Source organism: Cyprinus carpio, chromosome A7 (assembly GCF_018340385.1).
Source record: "Cyprinus carpio isolate SPL01 chromosome A7, ASM1834038v1, whole genome shotgun sequence".
NCBI lineage: Eukaryota > Metazoa > Chordata > Actinopteri > Cypriniformes > Cyprinidae > Cyprinus > Cyprinus carpio.
Window position 1 is genome coordinate 20,119,123 of NC_056578.1, and position 19,885 is coordinate 20,139,007.

The 19,885-nt window shown below is 36.6% G+C and overlaps 1 protein-coding gene across 7 annotated transcripts in view; it reads left to right on the top strand.

Moving 5' to 3' along the window:
• The first annotated feature begins 297 nt into the window (after positions 1 to 297).
• Positions 298 to 19,885, top strand: part of LOC109107674 (FH1/FH2 domain-containing protein 1-like) — a 46,301-nt gene continuing 26,713 nt past the window's right edge. For 4 of the 7 annotated variants that reach the window (XM_042760274.1, XM_042760275.1, XM_042760276.1 and 1 more), the window contains exons 1-3: positions 299 to 823; positions 2,390 to 2,496; positions 7,465 to 7,529. In XM_042760274.1, coding sequence (XP_042616208.1) covers positions 659 to 823; positions 2,390 to 2,496; positions 7,465 to 7,529 — 337 coding nt within the window. In that variant the 5' untranslated portion in view covers positions 299 to 658. Of the gene's footprint in view, positions 824 to 2,389; positions 2,497 to 7,464; positions 7,530 to 19,885 lie in introns of all 7 variants that reach the window. The other 3 variants (XM_042760273.1, XM_042760279.1, XM_042760277.1) reach the window with 3 other exon arrangements.

A 19,885-nucleotide genomic window follows, 5' to 3' on the forward strand; every position in this document is an offset into this window, starting at 1 on the left:
TCATTTGTAAACTAACTAAAACAGTCAACCAGTTCAAGCTGTATTTAGAGCATTGAGAAACAGCTCAACTAGATCCCCATCAGCTTACCCAGGTTGACTTTTTCCATGTACCTAATAAATATATAGGGATAGAGTTTTTACAGAAGCACTGTGCGTTTCATAGGAAGTAAAATGGAGATTCTCCTTTGGCTGATGATGAGTCACTTGTTTTGCATGAAATTTGAACAACATACAAACAGACCCATCGTAAATAAATAAAACTTTACATGACCAGCAGATGGCGCCATAACAAACTTTTATCCAATAGCACGCTCTATACAGTAGGCGACGTCGTCAAGACAGCAAACATATCCTTAAACCGTGCAATTCAGTGTGCTATTAAAATGTTTTATTGCTTGTGTAATTGTCTGGAGTGAGCTCATATCAATCGCTGGATTTCCAGGCGCGTGACTCATTGAAGTTCCTCGGTCTGTTTCCTGACGACGTCACTGCTTCGCTCTTTACTTTGACTAACTCACAGCCTCAAGTTTCATTTCAGTGTTGACAGCGGCGCGTGGAGGGCTAGACCTTTTCTCCTTTTAGATGACTTGTTGTCACAAACAGAAAACTGCGGTGGAACGCGAGCTTCACTCTTAGACTTTGTGACCACGGATGAACCATGGCTACAATAACGTGTCGAGTGCAATACCTGGAGGACTCGGACCCGTTCGTGTGCTCAAATTTTCCCGAGCCCCGCAGACCTCTCCAGTATGACCTGAACGAGCATTTGCTATTGAACGAACAGATCGCCGGGATTCACAAGCTGCTCGAAGCGCCTTTGAAGGTCAGTGAAGCTCATTTACCTCATGAAGGTGTGCTTACCTGCTCCGAGTAAGTGTCAGCGCGAAGAGTTGATCATTTTAGGCAGTGAAGTTGCGCCTTGAGGCTAAAGTTTGTATTGTTTAATAAAATGCTTGGTTCGTTTTGCCATTGAGCAGTCCATAGATTCATCTCTGGAACTGAGTGAAGTTTATTGCGTGATAATGGAAGGGACGCAAATGCTTATGCTTATGACATAAACATCAATTATGACATCAACATTATAAGGTCCAAGTATTAATAACTAGTTTTTATTTTTGTATTTATCTTACATAGAGTTTATATATATATATATACACACATGCATATACATATACATATATACACATACATATATTCACATATACATATCTACATATATACTTGTAAAAATGGAAAGTCAACACAACCATAAAACATTTTTTTTTTTTTTTTTTGATGGAGTGAGATTTAGAAATGTTAAATACATATTTTTTGTAATGGGGAAAAGAAAATCAAAAGTATATACTGTGTCCTCAATAAGAAATTCGTTTAATGTTATATAAGTTTATTAAACATCTAATAGTTCACACAAAAACAAAAAAAAACAACAACTGGTATTTGAGTTTCTAATGCTTAAAAAGTCAAGGAGCACCAAAGTGTACTGTATTCATGAAATATGAGGTACAGTGTTTCAAAGAAGGAGCCGAAACGGAACAAATTCAGGACCACATGTCCTCAAGGTTAGGTGACTCCTCATTCAGTTGCCTCACTGAAGATGCTGGAGCTTCAACTTTTTTACAGTTAAAAGGAATCAGGACAGTGTGAAAACATTGTTGAAATACTGTGCAAAAATAGATCCATATATGTTGCGCACATTAAGTCACTAGACCGAGATGTGTTTCCAAGTGTCTTTATTTGTACACATGGTACAAAAGTTGTCACTTGGACAGAACCCTTTCAAAAGGTACCTAATTGCACCTTTTAAGTACTAAAATGTACCATTTTGGCACTATTATTGTGTACATTTAAGGTACTAATATGCACCCTTTAGGGATAAACAAAGGAAGGTACCACACCAGTGACAGTTTTGTCTATTTTTTTCTGTTTGGCTGTATGATCATCATATTAGCATGCATGTAATTGTGCAGAGATTTGTGTGTCTCCTTGAGTGTATGATTGTAAGTAACACTTTGAGAGGGTCGCCAGAATTTCCTGCAGCTGGAGAGTGAGTTGATGCTTGCGGAAAGGGTGGGATCTGTAAACAGAAGATAAGCTCAACTCCTCAATCAACCCATTATACAGCGCAGCTTCAGACATTACTCTGTATCAAACACCGCCATTGGACAACAATGAGCTCTCTTTGTTGTGCACTAGTTGACTGCCAGTGATGGTTGTTTTGTTTTGTATGCCAGCATGTTCATATGCTATAATGGGAATGTGTGTCAAGGGTTACACATTTGAGATTGACTTTTCTCAATTTTATGTTTTAGTTGTGATGTAGTTTGTGTCTTGCCAGATTAATATGTGCAAAAAGAGAACAGGCAGTGATGTTCCTCTGTCTCTCTCTCAGTTAGAGGAGTGTGCACTGCAACTGGCTTCTAATGGAAACTACCTGGACCTGGATTCATCCCTTGCTGAACAGAGAGATGATCTGGAGCAGCTCTATGATGACGTGGAGTAAGAATGACTTCAAATGTTGCCATCCAATCTTCTCTCTCTCTCTTCCTCTACTACTTTCTTTTTTTCATTTCATTGTCTTTTAGTTTAAAGGGATAGTTCACCCAAAAATGAAAATGACCCCATGCTATGTGTATATGCCCTTCCTGTGTCCATCATCCGCTGGAGCCTCTTGTGTACGTGCAAACCAGTTAGCGGAAGCTAGAGATAGTAGTATGGATATATTTCTTACAAAAACACATCAGTTCGCTCCAGGAGGCCTTTATTAACCCCCCAGAGCCATGTGGAGCAGTTTTTATGATAAACTGTATTGAATATCACCCATTCACTGTCGTTATAAAGCTTGGAAGTGTCAGGACATAACACAGATTGGATTCGTCTGAAAGAAGAAAGTCATATACACCTAGGACGGCTTGAGGGTGAGTAAATCATGGGTTCATTTTCATTTTTGGGTGAACTATCACTTTAACTTTAACCTGAGATGGAAACTTGTATCTGAGATGCAAAAAAATTGAATTAGACCTGTAAGCAACTGACTTGCCTTCAACTCCAAAATAGAGACTCGTGAAGAGCAAGCCTTTCAGTCTCTCAGGGGAGAAAACAAACAAACTTTTCTTAGAATATTGTGAGATTGTTTAGATAAAAAGGAGTCTGTCATGCACTCTCGGTCATGAAAACAAAACATTTTTTTTAACAGAATGGCATTTACAGAAAGAAAAAAAAATCTTCTTTCATTAAATTTCAAACAATTATTTTTTATTATTTAATGAAGTTCCTCCCTTGCTGACTTGAATGAATAAACTTAATTAAAAGTGGTATTAAAGATTACATTTTTATTCATTCACAAAAAAAAACATATTCTTTGTTTTAGGGAGAAATTAATTAATAAATACATTTAATTAATAAATGAATGATTAATTAATTAAAATCCTTCAAAATAACTAATTAAAATGTTTTATTTTTAACTAATTAAAGATATTTATTGTTTTGGAACAATTTGCAGCCTATTAAAAATTAACAAAATGGTTATGAGTCTTGACTCACAAGTCAGGCAGACGTCATCCCCCTCCTTCAAGTCTAAGTCAGGTGTCAAGTCTTAGTCGTGATTTGGCCTTGTAGACTTGGTTTAGTCTAAGGCCATAGACTTTTGAACATGTCTGCCTCCATCTAAACCTTCATTTAATTTTCTTAAAAAATAGGAAAAACAGCATAAAGTCCGTAAAAGTGAATGAATATTTCCATTCTTGGGTCAGTCTGAGTTTTTAGTCATATTCAAGAACCAAATTTGGGAGAATGGTTCATAAGGTGAATGTTACTCACTCACACACACACACACACAGATATTCTTAGTGAGGCCAGAGGGAAGGAGTGGACAACATTACTCACAGATGCTGGGAACGTTGCTTCATGATGTTAGAGCGTTTAGAAGAGAGACTGCTTGCAACACTCCACTGAATCTGGTTTTTGGGATGTGCAACAGCGTAAAATTTTGACCAGTTTTGACCTCTTGGGACATTGTTTTGGATGCATTTAACTGCACTCAGCATTAGTTTTAAAAAAAATACAAAGAGTGTTTTCCTCTCTAATGCTATATTTAGTCGTCTTTTTATTATATGGTGGTGTCATCAGACTATAATCAAGACATTGAATCCTCAAGTGTCTTAAAGCTCCTCCTGTTGAACATTTGTATGTTGGCTTTGTAGATCTGATACAAAAGCTTCTTTAAGACTATAAATAAATTCTTAAATTACTATTTGTATTCCTTGCTATAACATGGCTCACAGAATAAGGAAGGTTTATGTGACTTGTTTGTAATGGTTCAGTGCCATATTGCAGGTCCTTTGGGATGCTTGAGTTTAAAAACAAAAAAAAGAACAGGTTTCAGTCAACACACTCTTCTGGCATATTCATAACTGTTTTACACTTTGGTGAATCGGTGGCTAATTTGTGTGAATTCATACAATTTCATTTGTACATTTCCACATGCAATGCTTACGCCCCACTCATGGTAAAGTTTAGGGATGAGGTTAGGGGCCTCTTTTCTTCCCTAAAAATTTTACTTTTCTGAAAATTGCCACCATATAAAATCATATGAAATTACCACCTCATAAAGTTGCGTTGTCTTATCATTTCATTTTGGTTTTATCTTTTAGTCCAGATTTATTAGTCTGTGCTTTAGTAAGGGGCATTCAGTTGATTCTTAAGTTTTTTTTTCATTGTAATAATCAAGATTAACACACATTAGCTCCCAAGATTAGTAATTCAGGAGATTGATTGAAATTAATTTTCATCAATTTCAATGCATCTTTAATGCTTGAGGCAAATTTGACTTTTTTTATACATCTGTAAGGTGTGAGAAACAGTGACAATGATTAATTTCCTTCTACTTTCTCTGATGCTCCCTGTCTGACTCTGGCTCACTCTTGTCTCTGGTTCAAGTGAAACGCTCAGCTGTTCTCAGCAAAACGACACATTGTTCAGCTTGTAGATCCTTTTTTGTTTTGTATATTTTTAATCCAACCTCATTTCAGACTTACACAATATTTTAGCCTGCCATTATTGAGGAGGTCTGTCTGGCAGAAAAAAAAAGAAATTAAAGAAAGAACATTTCCTGTATGTTTGTAGGTCTCCATCCCTGCGCACCCATCCAATTGTTCCTTTGTCAGATTGAACAGAATTGAAACAATGCTGCTGAATCTCTCATAGTCTGGAAATGCACTGAAAACTCTATTCTCTCTTTGTTTGTGTTTAGTCTTTGATGCTATACTTCAGGAAGTTTTGTAAACTAATGTCAACAGTGACTAATTCCAACACAAATTTTTATTTGAGAGCCAACGAACATCTGTTCGGTCTACTTGGATCATAACTGTTGAATAAGTATTTGACATTATATTAAAGAAACACTTTATGAAATTCAGGAAAATACAATATAATGAGCAGCAAATTATGAGATGTACTGTGATGCTTAAAGGGTGGTAGACAGTACAGCTTTACACACTGCCCTGTTTCACCATGTAGCATGGTTGTCTAATCACAGGTTATTGTTTAAGAAGATGAGTGTATATTTAGAAACCGGCTCATTCATAAGGATGTATGACATTGGGCACATTGCTCTTTCTTCTGTAGTATAAATTTAGCACCTTCTTCAGTATGTCTGTTATATATGATTGAGATAAACTGCAAACAATGCTTGGACTATAAAAGCACTTATTTTTCAGATGAATAGTTACTTATTATTCATTTATACTGTAGATTTTTATGTTCAGCATTACCTAATTATGGCAGGTATCAATTTCACTAAATCATTTATTAGTGTTGCTTAGTAACGCACAGTCATTGGAGCCACCAGAAGACACGAGTGGTTTCACAGAGGCAGAGCCAGCGTTTCAGTGAGTGCTGACCACAGCTTAGACTGACATTCTCAGAGTACAACACTGAACCACAAATCTAGAACTCTGAGTCAGCTCAAACTGAAGAATTGCATAACTCTGGATCTGTAATTCTACTTGAGCTGTTTTTTTCCCCCCCAGATTTGTTCAGCCGTTCTCTGGAAAATCACTTTAAAACCCAGCAGAGTGCTGTGTTTGTAAATTGGTTTGTTTGTTTAACCACTGGGCAAAAGCTTTGGTCAGCCTTTTTTTTCTTTATTCAGCAATTAAATTGATCAAAGTCATTTAGAACGTTACAAAAGGTCTATATTTCTGTTTAATTGCTGTTCTTTTGAAATTTCTGTTTACCAAAGAGTCCTAAAAAAAAGTTTTGCGGTTTCCACAAAAATATTAAGCAGCACAACTGTTATTATTATTGATTATACGGTATAAATGTTTGAATACTGAATTAATGGCTGCTGAAATTCAGCTTTGCCATCACATGAATAAATGAGTATTTAAAAGATATAATAAAATAGAAAACTTTAAAAGAGGTGTATGCTTTTTTTTTTCTAAACAATTATATTATATAACTGTTTAAAAACAGTTCTATTTGAATATATTTTATGATTTTACTTAAATTGTGTCAAATAAATGCAGCCTTGTTTAGCATAAGAATCTTTTTTTTTTTTTTAGAAAAAAAAAAACAAAAATAAAAAAACTTACCTTAAAAATCTTAAGAATGTTCATATGTATTTGGAGTCAAAATATTGCCATAATTTGCAATGTATTTTTCCCCTTTTTCCCCCCAAGCTTATAAAACTACCAAGACCTCTACAGAATACAAATAATGCAAATATATTTGCAAATATTACAAAAAGCAGTAGTGACCTTATTGTTGAAGGAGAACTAGCAGCTCCATGCCAGTGGAAATGCCTTCATTACTCATTATGAAGTATTTTTAATTGGGTGTTCTTATTTTCTAAGGGCTGACTGTTACTGTGTTTGTGGGTGTGTGTGTTTGTTTAAATCATACATGGTTTGTATTTGTAAGCTGGCAAAAATGTAGCCACAGCTGGAGCTCCTTCAGGTTCGCTGAGATTGTCAGGAGGAAACACGTCATTTAAAGCAGCAGCACTTGGAAAATAGAAGACAAAATTGGGGTGTGTGTGAGAATGTCTGTCTTTGTGACTGGGTGTATGAACCACACAGAACATTGTGAAGAAAACATAAGCCATGGATAGGTCCATTTTTAGCCACGAACGCTCTTGATGCATAGTTTCCATGCCTGTTTACTCTCTCTTTCCATACCTTAATCCCTACCGACCCATATTCTCTCTTTCTGATTCTGTCTCCAGTGTGCCTTCAGTGCAGTGCGTGTCTACAGCTGTAATAATGACAAATCCACAGTGTCTTTAAATGTATTTTGCTCCATCTGCATTATCATTAAAGTAATCATTAAAGTATAGTGAAATAATTCAAGTGTATAGAATTCACCTAGAATAATGATGAGAAGCACAACCTGTTTGTGTGTGTCTGAATGAAGTTTCTTGTTTTGCTGTGTGATATCTGAATTCTCAAATTGTCTTTCTTTCTACAGAAAAGGCAAAAAGCCCATCTTGATTCTCCGTACGCAGCTCTCAGTACGGGTTCATTCCATCCTAGGTAAGAGTGTATGCACAGTAATACTCTGTGTGATGAACATATGATTCATTTGCATGCAAGTGTTTGTGTCTATTGCTGAGGTGGCAAGTACGTCATCCCTAGCTTTCCATTCTGGCTGCTGGTTTAGTTTGACTTGGAGAAGGAATAAATGGGCCACGTTCTCCAAAAAATGCTGAAATGATATTATTCCTGACTGTATGGGTTTTTTTCCCCTCATTTGGGAACTTTCCAACTATAAATCCTCATAATACCCAGTGACAACTTCAGGTTTAGCTATAGCCTTTCATTGTAACATAGATCTGTTAAAGTAATGAACATAAGAGTTCCCCACTTAATAGTTCAGCTACAATTGGTTTAAGTCAGCGATTTAAGTGAAAATTCATCTGTATTTGTCTTTTATGGTCATGATAAACAGTTTTAAGCTGGCCTATAAGCAAGTATAAAACACAGTTTTTTTTTTTTTTTTCGGTTACCATTTACATCTGCAACTGTATTCCGCTTCTGAAAGGTGTGTTAATAATACACCATAACATATAGGTTAAACAACACTTCTCTGATCTACTCTGACCATTGTCAAGGAAATTGTTGTATTTTGTGTGTGTCCATTTGTGGGATACGATGGTGTATGATAACAGCAATAACAGTCCAGATTTTCTTCACTCTCCTTCATTAAGTTTTTGGTTCGGCTAGACTAAACATGACATCTCTACTCTCTTTAATGTACAAAGCCAAAGTAGCATAACTAGATTCTGCTAACTCCAAGGATTGAGTCCATGGTTCAGTTTTGCCATCAGATGTATACTATTAAGTGACCTTGTGAAGTTAGCTTATTTCCAGTCCTGTTAAATGCCTTTCAGATGATTTAGTTACAGAGTGACCTTTGGAGGGTTTTCTCTCCACATATTTAGAAAGTGGAAAGTGCAGAATGAATGGCACCCCATCAATGTGACCAAACCAGAACATTCAATTTATAACCAACCTGGCCATCTGCACTGGAAGTTTCAGCTATACACCATTCCATGTGATTGTATAAACATTTTAATTGTTCACTTACTTTAAATTTATTTTAATTATATATTTAACTTATTATTGTGTGTTTTTGTTTTTAAAACCGAAAATATTTTAGCCTATTAAAAAAAAGCGTTATAATGCGGCTATAGGGCAGTTGCCAGGACCTAGTCACACCCCTGTCATTTTCATTAGTATTGTGTGACATATAGTGAACGGATGAGTGGGTTGAAACAAGGACTATGGAAACCTAGTGATACCCTCTGTGTATTCACTCTCCCTCACACTATGCCTGTCTCCCCTCCGTTCTGTTTGTGAATGCATGTCTTATCTTGCATTATATTATGCTGGTTTATTTTTCTACTGATGGGACATGTTTGGATGGAAGTTGGTTTTTGTGTGTGTATTTGAGAAACACAAAGAGAACAATACAGCTCAAGACAGGACAGACCAGTCCAGCCCTGGGGTTTCTGGGTCAGTGTGTGTGATACACAACACTCCCGACTGGATCTTATGGTGTGCTGAACCTTTGTTATTGCTTTTGTCGTCATGCACAAAAGATAATGATTTAGCAGTTTTGCACAGTAGATTTTTACTTCAAAACTGCTTTCTTGTAATAAATGAGGTAATGCTGAGTCCTTGTAATTGTGTTGTCAGGAATGTCAAATGGAATGTCCAGGAGTTTAGTCACATTGCCTGTTTGTTTTCTCTGTGTCTCTGCATGAAGTGTTGCTCTTTTCAGATCTGAGATGTTTTCCTCTCTATGTTGACCATAGAAAATGAATGAAAAAAAAAAAATTCTTGGCAGTGTTGTTTTTTCTTTTTTTTTTCACATTTGGATCAGTTTGAATCAAAGAGCACATCAGTCCACTCAGTCCAACCCCCACAGAGCTGTTGTAATGTCTGGCATACTTTCAGTTTTATTAATTGAGTCAAACTATGTTCACAATTTAAATCATTTGTTACATACAAGTGGTCAGGCTCCGTTCCAGTGATCACTGTGACTGCATGGTCACATGACTTTGGCTCTTGAACATAAGCCACCAGCGCTCTATTGATGCTGTCAGTGCCAGCTGGCCCACCCAATCAGATACGAGTAATAATAGTGGCTGATTTTACTGAGATCCAGCATTCTAAAGAAGCCATTATAATTAGTCATGGCTGTTTATTATTTTTTCAGTTGGAACAGGCTTGTCACTTGGCTAATAATAACCGTGCCTAGAGAAATGGGTAATTTTACATAGTTGCTTTGTCTTCAAAGTAATGCATGATCTTTTATCATAACTATGCATGTGAATAGGTCTTTAGGGTTCATGCGCACCTCCTCCAGCGATGTTTTAAAATTATTCTTAGCTGAATCACAGCTTGCTTTTCCCGGTTTGCATAATTCCCATTTTTAAATGTGAATTGGACTTTCTGGGCTATTTTATGACGTTATGTTTTTCATACTATTCCTGATATCCAGCAAGTTCAGTCTTTTTCTGTATCAGAACACTGTGTTCCTTTCCATTCAGTATCAAGTGTGTCCTCTGTTGCTCTCTGCTGCAGACATAATTTATGGAAATGAAATAATCTGCTGTTACTTCCCGGGTATCTGAAGGAATGTGTAAAATATGTATACGTCCATTCAGGATAAAAAGACTGCTGGCTTTGCAATTCATAACTCCGCAGAGGCTTATCAATATCTAATGTACACTTTGTGGCTCATGTAAGTGCTTCTGTGAACTTTAAGTAAAGTTAAAACATCAGTTAATTAAAAAACATTTCCTTTCATAACAACCACAGCTTCTATCCCTGTTTTATAATGTGTGGGGTTAGGTTGAAAAAAAATGAAGGCTTAACCTCTGTTTTCCTGTAGTTTTAGAAATAAGCTGATGCTGCACCCTTTCCTTATAGTCATGTGTGAATCAGAGGAATTTTAATGGCAAACTACGTTTTTAGTGTCAGTTTCGGGACATTTGCTAATGTTTTTATTTTTCCACTACATGAATGAATGGGTGATTGAAATGGCACAGGTTCCCACAAAACAATGTAGTTCATCATATCCTGTACTCAATCAAGGGTTTTTTTTTTTTCATTTTACCAGTAAAGGGTCAAAGATTTCCTCAGAATCCTTAGCTTGCAGGTCCTTGCAACATTTATTCTTTTTTTAAAGTGAAAGTCGTGACATTTGCCAAGTATTATAACCCATACTCCGAATTGGTGCTCTGCATTTAACCCATCCAAGTGCACACACACACAGCAGTGAGAAGTGAACACACCGTGAACACACACCTGGAGCAGTGGGCAGCTATGTCCAGCGCCTGTTGTTCTTGCATCAACAGGATAAATTTAGCGATATCATATTGTCTCCTGCACATACATTTTTTTCTTGTAACTTGTAAATGTGGAATTGATCAGGTTTTACCTGGTTTCTGACAAAATATGAAGATGTAGATTGTTCAGTGTTTAATAAGCTACAGTATATATTGGTAAGTGAATAGATTTTGATGTGTATCTGAATTAAAAGCAACAATTAGCCATCAAATTTCATGTACTTTACTTTCAGTTTAAAATAAAATCAGTCAAAATAATCACTTTTGAGAAAGTGCATAAAAAATAGTCAGTAAGCTCAGAAAAATGCTGTGGCAATTTTTTAAGTGTTTCCCAAGCAATTCAGTGTAGGAGGAACAGTGTCATTTAAATTGGCCAACAGGAAATGCCATGGTGCAGATAGGTCATCCCTAAGGCCTCGGGCTTCTGTTTCGTACTCTGTTTATGTGAGGCCTGGAAGCAGCACATACGGTTCAAATTTTAGCAAAGCCACCCGTACGTCTGTCATTAGCATTTCAATAGCATAGTTGTAGTTTTCATAGTCATATAAACATTTTATGTAATAATTCAAGCGGTATTTCAAACTTTGAAGTGGATGTCATTGTGTCAAAATAGGACAGCTGAGTTTATTTTTATATTTGATGCCACCCCACACACTGTTAGCCCTCTTAAATGCCTCTAAAATCTTTCTTCCATCTACTGCTCACCAGCTCAGAAGAAGCAAAGTGACTTCTGGATCAAACTAAACTGTTGCTGGCTGATCTGCTTCAAATCCCTGTGTCTCAATACTGCAGGGTTCCTACAGTCATGGCAGACCTGGGGAATTTCCAGGGCTGAAAATCTCTGTAATCGTCTTGGAAATTTCTATAAAAGTGAATAGTGAACCCAAAAATGATGTACGACTTGCTTTCTCCCTTGGACCTCAAAAGATGATGTTTGGAAAAATGTCTGTTGTTTTGTCCATACAATGATTCCTTCATGTCAGCTGCTCGTGATCAGACTTGCTGGCTGTCTGTGCACAGTGTGTGGTGAAATGCTCTGAAAGACAAGGTTATGATCTGGGGCTATAATCTACTTTATCACTACCATTGGCATCTATTCCAAATGTCCTTTCTATTGAATTGGCTTCACTGTAGCATCTCAGAAATAGAGTTTATTCCAAGTTAATATATGTATAGTCACAACTGGACATCTTTTTTGGGTTGTATTGAAACGGTGGTTATTCACCCCAGACTCTTTGGACGTTCCACCCTGCATCGCTCTAAGATGGTTTTCTAAGCATGGCTGCCAATGTTTGGTCCACAGGGACGAGGACCCAGACATCCTATTTAGGCTATTTATAATAGAATACAAAATAGTTTTTGTAGTGGCACAACGCTATATGCCAGTAAGTACTCTATTTTCCACATTCAGTTCTTATTCTTTTATTATATTTTTTTCCCCTTCAGGCTACATGTGCAGTACATGTACTGTGGGTTACCCAAGTCTGAAAAACCCTAGAACATTTTCCCATCTCTTTCTTCTTTCCCTCTGTGCCCAAGTCATTTATGAGCATTACAGTCTGATCTCTCTGTGACATCTTTTCATGCCTTGTGTTCCTCATCCACTTGATAGACTCAATCTAACGCATCGCAGTCACCACTGAAGCATTTCATATTCATGTGTTGGCATCTCTCTGTGGAGTCCTCATACCCTTGGTGACTCATTTGGATCACAGGTTTTCATACCTAGTGAAAATATCCCATAAAAGTCAGTTTCTAGTGTCATACTCTATTGCAAGTATGTGTTGAGGTCAAGTCTGAATCAGGATTTGGCTGGAATGAGTTTGGTGGATGTACTGAGTCATTACCCCAGGAAATCCTGCATCCATGTGTCCATTGGAGTTTACATGCATTTGTCCAATTCCACAGACCACACATGTTGCACTAATAATAGCATTAATAATAATAACCCTTTGATGAGCAGTGAAGTGCTTCATCAGGAAGTTTCATTTCGTTATATTTTGGAAAGAGATCCCAGTTCGATTATCTATAACAGTAATTTTTTTTAATGTTAATCGAACCCCTCTGACCTAAAATGTTTACTTGAAGTACCTACTGAGATTAGTTTATAATTGAAGAACATATTTTTTCATGTTCACAGTGAAACACACAAACTTTTATGAACACACAAAATATTTAACCTTTTTTTAATAAAGCATTTTATTTTAAAATTATTTATTCATTTTAATTTTACAGGACACCTACATTTTGTGTCATGGAGCAGCAATTAACCTCAATTTACCTCAAAAAGCATCTTTGTGTGAGAGAATGGAAGCATGTGCTCAAATGGTCAAAACACATCACTTTTGCAAAGTGAACTTTCCAGTCCATTGTTATTTCACATTTGTAACAAAATACATAAATACATTTAGTATATTAAAATTGTATTTGTATTATGAGTGTGTGTGAAAAGGTAGAGTGAGTTTGTCAGCACCTCTCCTGATCCTAGAATAATCTGTGTCTGCAAAGTGGCAGTGGATAAGTGTCATTCATAAGTAATGGCCTCCGGGTGAAGCATAAAAAAATAAAGCACAAAAGAAAAGTTATGCTTACTCCATACTCCTCCAATTTACCTCCTAGCAAAACACCAAAGTAATGGGTTTGAATCTGAGGGATATATTTGTATGTGTATGTGTATGTGTATGTATATATATGTGTGTGTATATATATATATATATATATATATATATATATATATATATATATATATATATATATATATATATATATATATATATATATATACATATACATATACATACACATACATACACACACACACACATACATACACACACATGTATGTATGTATACACACATATACATACACATGTGAGTGTGTGTGTATGTGTGCATATATATATGTATGTATATGTGTATATATGTATATGTGTGTTAGTGTTTGCACGCATTAGCTTTTTTCCTGTGTGTTTTTATGTCTACTCACACCTGGCATCAGTTTGAAGTCATTAGGAGCTGTGTTAGCATTTCATCTTCAGTCCAAGTTCCCTACTGCAATAAACGGGGTTTGAAGTCACAGATGGCTGTGAGTGATAAAGATTTGTTAATGTGATACACGGATACCCAACAACAGCACAGTTCTCTGGCTGGTGGGAAAAGACATCAAATAATGCACAAAATACTTATTAAAGCACTCTAAGCTTAATATGATTTTGATAATGTGACCGAGAAATCAGCTGGGTAAGAGGCAAACACTTTAGGTTTAATCTTATGAATTTAGTTTGTACCGCAGCAAATGTCTCTCATTGGGCTAAGCATAATTGCTTTTTTTGTTTTTGGTGATGCTGTCTTCTAGATTCTGGGAATAATTTAGAATAAACTTTTTTTTAGGCAACATGCTCAGTGCATGCATTCTATTGATGCAGATCAGAAAAGTTTTGAAGAAAAAGTGTTTTTCTAGTTTGCCCGTATAAGGCTTTCATTAAAAGAACTGCAGTCAGGTAACAGGAAGCGCAGTCTGACCTATTAAATGTCTAACCTGTGACCTTTTATTGTGGCACCGCTAAAAGGGACCCTTACCATCTTTACAGGCTCATTGAACTGTCCACAGGAACTGTCCCCTGCCATTTTTAGTGATTGTACCAATGTGCAGTTCTTATGTCCATATGGGCATGCAGCAGAAGTTTATTTGGGTAACTGCAGTTAGGATGGCATGTGTGAAAAGGACAAACAGAGCGTTTACGTACAGCCATTGTTTTGACCTGCAGTGTTAACCTTTTCCCTGCCATGGAGTGGAAGCTTTTTCAGATGTTAGGGATTAGTTTACAGTCCCACTCATGTTAAATCATAACCTTCACGAATACAAAGAGTGAGTCTATAGCATTGTTGTGTCTTTCCTGCTTTAAAGCAATATCATGCTTGGATGCCTACATCATTTTCTATTCTTAATTTCTTATGGAATAGAGCAGTATAAGGAACTCACAGCATATCAGAGAAATGGGGGTTAACTGAGGTAGAAGTTTATTGCCAGACTGCCACTGGGAATAACACTGATGTGTTTGGCAAGAAATTCTGTATTGGTTCGCTTCATTTAAATGTCAAGTAAACCGTAGCCTGTAGAGATAATTTGTTATGGTATATTCAAAATTTGAGGTTGATCTGTGTTTATGCCCTAACAAACTAACAAGTTCTCATTGGAAATATAATTGGTAATGCAAAACTAGAGTGCCAAAGAAGGCTCTTCTAGAAGTGAATGGTCCAGCTAACATTGAATTCAGACGTGCCTTGATGCCTTCCTACCTTGGAATGCGTCCTCCGAAGGCAGCATTTTGCACAGCTTGTCAGTTGGCGTATTACATTTTTTTTTTTAGGCAAATTTCACAGGGGTTAACCCTGATTGGACATTTTTTTGTAAATATATAGGGCCGAAATGCAGCTTTCATTGTAGACCCTGGGATTGTTGTTCAGTCTGTCATTGTCTTTGTAAATGTCTGATCCAACTGATCTAAATTAGTAGGGCCCTGTGTTTCAGACGGTTGTGTTCAGAGTGCTGTCTGTTACTCTTCCTTTGTTTCACTCTTCCCACATTTCCGTTTCCTCCCAGTAATAGCTTCCTGTGCTGGAGCCTTCATACAATAGGCTTGACTTCTGAAGCACCCTTTGTCACAGTACTGCAGCCTGACTCATAAAAACAAATCTGCAGGAATTCTTCCCATCGTGCTGATCTCAAAGCTTTTACACGTGCTCTTTCGATTCAATTGCTTAAATCAGATGTTATCACTTTAACACAGTTATTATCCTGATATGTTGGGCAGTATGGGTGTCACTAATTTCTTTACCCTAAACCTTTCATCTAAACAGTGTTCTTGAACTGGTTCTGCTGTGTGAAGATCAGGTATACTAAATCACTTATTTTTGTTTAACCTTAGAGAAAAGTCAAATATCTTGTCTTTAATTGGCAGTGAATGCAGAAACAGAGGCAGATGCCATGTGTGAATAATATTATTCAGTGTGTTGTAAAGAATGTGCCAAGTCACAATTTCTCTCAAAGATTCTGTGTCCTTTCTTTCATATTTGGTTCTGTCACTCGCTTACCTTCAGATAAGCCCAGAACGATCCTTTCCTCCAAAGAAGGTTTGGAGCAGTACTGTATAAATTATTAAATTGTGCCATTGTCCTGTTTTCTTTCTATAGTCAGTAATTTAATAATGAAATGGTAAAATAATATTTGCAATCAGTGTTAGTTTTCTAAAATGCAAGAAGTCCCTAAAAAACTCCATGTGTTTTGGAGCTTCCTGTACTTCTGTTTTATGATGTGATCTAACGGTAGCTATTGTTGTATGACTGGGCTTGACGGGTTACAGTATATGTGGTTAGGAAAAGCAGGAAAAGCAAAGCTGCCTAACTACAGTAACATGTCAATCAGTTGGGTGCTTTGCATTGTGTAACAAGTTTGGATTATAGATCTCAGTTCACTTGTATGTGTTAGTTTGTTTGCTCTAGTCTGTGATGGTTTGCCCTTCACATTACTCACAGATCATTTGGTGGTTACATGTTTCTGTGTGATATTCTACTTTTAGAATATCTCTGTTTTTTTTCTTTTTCTCTCTCTTTCATAATATTTTGCCCACATGCCCTCACTTCTTTTCTTGCTTCGTTTTTCTCTCATGAACACAACTGTGGGAATTTGAGGTGACATTCATCCTCACTGTGATGTTCAGTTTTAGACTGAGAAGACTGGTTTATGGTACCGCATTTGCTGACAGTAAAATTCTTGGCAGCTCTATTAGCCTGAATAATAATAGGTTGAAAATAATTTATTGAAAGGATATATGCTTGCAAGCAATGAAGCTATACTTCCTTCTCTGTGCGTGTGTGTGTGTGTGTGTGTATGTGGGGCATATGATATCCTGGCTGCTTGTTGTGACATCCTTCCAAGCAACAGCATAACAACATTTTCACGTGTTTGCCATGAATGCCATTTGTGAATGTACAGTTTGTGTGAGCAAATGTGTGTTTGGGTACCATCTGTAATGTCTGTTCTTTTGACACTGAACTTTATGTGTGTGTGTGTTTTTGTGTGTGTGTGTGTGTGTGTGTGTGTGTGTGTGTGTGTGTGTGTGTGTGTGTGTGTGTGTGTGTGTGTGTGTAACATTATCAGTAGCAAGCAGCTGTCTGTGGGTGATCACATCATTCTCCATGCTGTCATGGACTTTACCACTGAGCTCAGATCACACACTCACACACAGTCTGTCTGTACCCTTTTATTTGGCAATCTCTATATTTCACTCTTTCTCCTTTGCGTACTTGAGTGTGTGCACACACATATACACATGCACAGGGATAGTAACTACAACAGAACACATCATAGTGACAGACCATTGGTTTTCTCGTTGTCAAAACAGATCACCAAAACAAAACGTTATTAGAAACCCATGTATTTGCTAAAAGCCAGAAGCTTCTCATTTGACATAATTCATGACGTTACATCAATGGATCCAGTGACCAGTTATATTCAGTTCTCATGGGACATTACCTTGGGCACATAATGTACAAATATTCACTGTTCATGACCAGTCTGGTTTTGTGAATCAAGATGATCTCAGTGTTCTCTTGAAATCACTATGCATGCCAGGATCTACCAGCTATTGTGGGATATACATCTGGAAAGTTGACAGTTTTAAACATTTAGTAATACATATTAATATTATAGTATTAATTAAGCTTTCATTTAATAAAGCTTTTTTTGTGTGTCCAAGATGCTGTTTGTTTGCTGAGACTTTGTTCAAAGTTCCTCTGGATTGGCAAACATTGCAAACGCTTGTTTACAAATGCTGCAATTCCCAGGCATTGAAAAATCACTGTTTATTAAGCATCTCTGCAAATTTTCCAAAGAAATAAATGGCGTAGATGGTGAATCAGATGGAAAATAGGAGAGGCTGTTTGTAGCACACGTTGCATCAGTGCATCATCTTTGATTAGCTATTTGAGGAAAATCATGTGTCTGCCATGCCAGTTTCTTTCAAAGCACAGGCTCCCCAGCTAGAATGGAAGATCTGTGTATGTGTTTGTATGAGAGAGAGAGAAAGAGGACATCAGATGAAATTTTCACTTTTTTTTTAGCCTCTTTTGCATTTAGTTATGTTTCTGGCATGTAGGGGTGGGCGATATGACCAAAATCTTTTAACAATATGAGAAATTTTATTTCACGATAACGATATGTACCTTGACATAGCTATTTTTATCTTATTTTTGTTATTAAAATTAAGAAAAAGAAGCAAATTACATTCACAACAGAACAAATAAATATGAAATAAAATTATTCAGCTACAGTAGGCTAGGTTTATTTAACGTAGTAAGAAATATTAGAGAAATTGAATAAAGTGTATAAATAAAAAATGTAATAGTCTCAATCAAACATGACTAACATTAATAATGACAGACAGCAGCAGGTAAATAAGGCTGCTGTCACTTTAAGACCGACTGCACAGATCCAATATATAGAAACTCATCCGGTTTTCACCCAACTGTTTTACATTTCTTTAACATGGGTTTACTTGAATACGCCACACAGTGGGTGTTATGACATAACTGCGTGCGTATTTTATCATTCAAGCACAATAAAACATGAAATAGATCTGTTTCCAAGATTGCATGCTGTCGAGAGGGACTGTCTGAGTGTGTGTGTGTGTGTGTGTGTGTGTGTGTGTGTGTGTGTGTGTGTGTGTGTCGTCAGTCGGTGTGAACACCACATTGAGTTCTTTTTCACTGCTTATAGCACTTAATAACTCTACCAAGTGCATCCCACTCTTTATTTTCTCATTATGCAGATATATTTGCATACCGTGGAATACACGATATAGCAAAATCTCTAACGATAGACAGTTTATTTTGCGTTAACGATATATACCGTCATAACGCCCAGCCCTACTGTCATGTCTATCAGATCAAAAAAGCTGAAAAGAAAATACATAGCCAGTTTGTTATGGGCTGTCTGAGTCGGAAACGCAGCTGGTTTCTACATAGATAGCTATCCTAGCTATTTAAATAAACCACCTCTGAGCCATAACAGAGTCTAATATGGCAGCAATTTACTTGTATTGTGTCGACACACCCCACGGAACAGAGGGGTGGGGTGAGCAGTAGCTCATTAGCATTTAAAGAGACATGCACCAAAACGGGTCACTGTGAACAGAGCTGTTTTTGACAGGGTAAAAAGGGTGTGTTTTACACATCCATTGAGGAATTTTAACCAAAGTATGTTACAGACATTTCATAAGGACCCTAAAGAGTCATACCAACTTGTGGAAAATAGGCATCTGATGTCCCCTTTAATGTCTTCATGTACACCACATGTTCGTTCTTTCTTTCTTTCTCCCTCCCTCCATTATTTATTTCATACAGAACCAGTCAGAATTTGGATACATCTTAAAGACCTTGTATAAATGGATTTTTATTATTAACTGTATGAAATAGCATTTGTAGACACGAATTGTGCCTATGAATGTCTTTAAATCTAAAATTTTAATTCCACATCTTTTTTTAATGGATGAGTTGGACAACATGAAGGAAAAGGATTTGTCGTGAAGCTGTTTGAGAGAATGTGGTAGACAAAAATTGACAGCTTTTCTAAAATATATTAGTTTTGATTTACTTAACATTCCCATATGCCCATTTGTGCCACAGATTTGATGAATATGTAGTTGCTCTAAAATGTGGAAAATGGTAAAGAATGAGCAGGTGTGTCTTATGACTGGTACAGTATAACAATTTGAAATGTTTATCAAGAAAATAAAACTGTGTTTTAAAGGTGTGTTAAATGGTTTTAGTTTAATGGTTCATAACTAACCTGTCAGTCAAGTGCAAAATATGTGAAAGGTATTTATATGACAGGAATGACTGTTGACACCACCTCTTATTTCCTGTGATTCTGAATGGCAAGCTAGTTGGAGAATTCCTAACATCTGATGCTTAATGATACCTTGTTTTTATCCATGCAAATGGTTTGCTTGTGTTTACTACCACACAAATTGC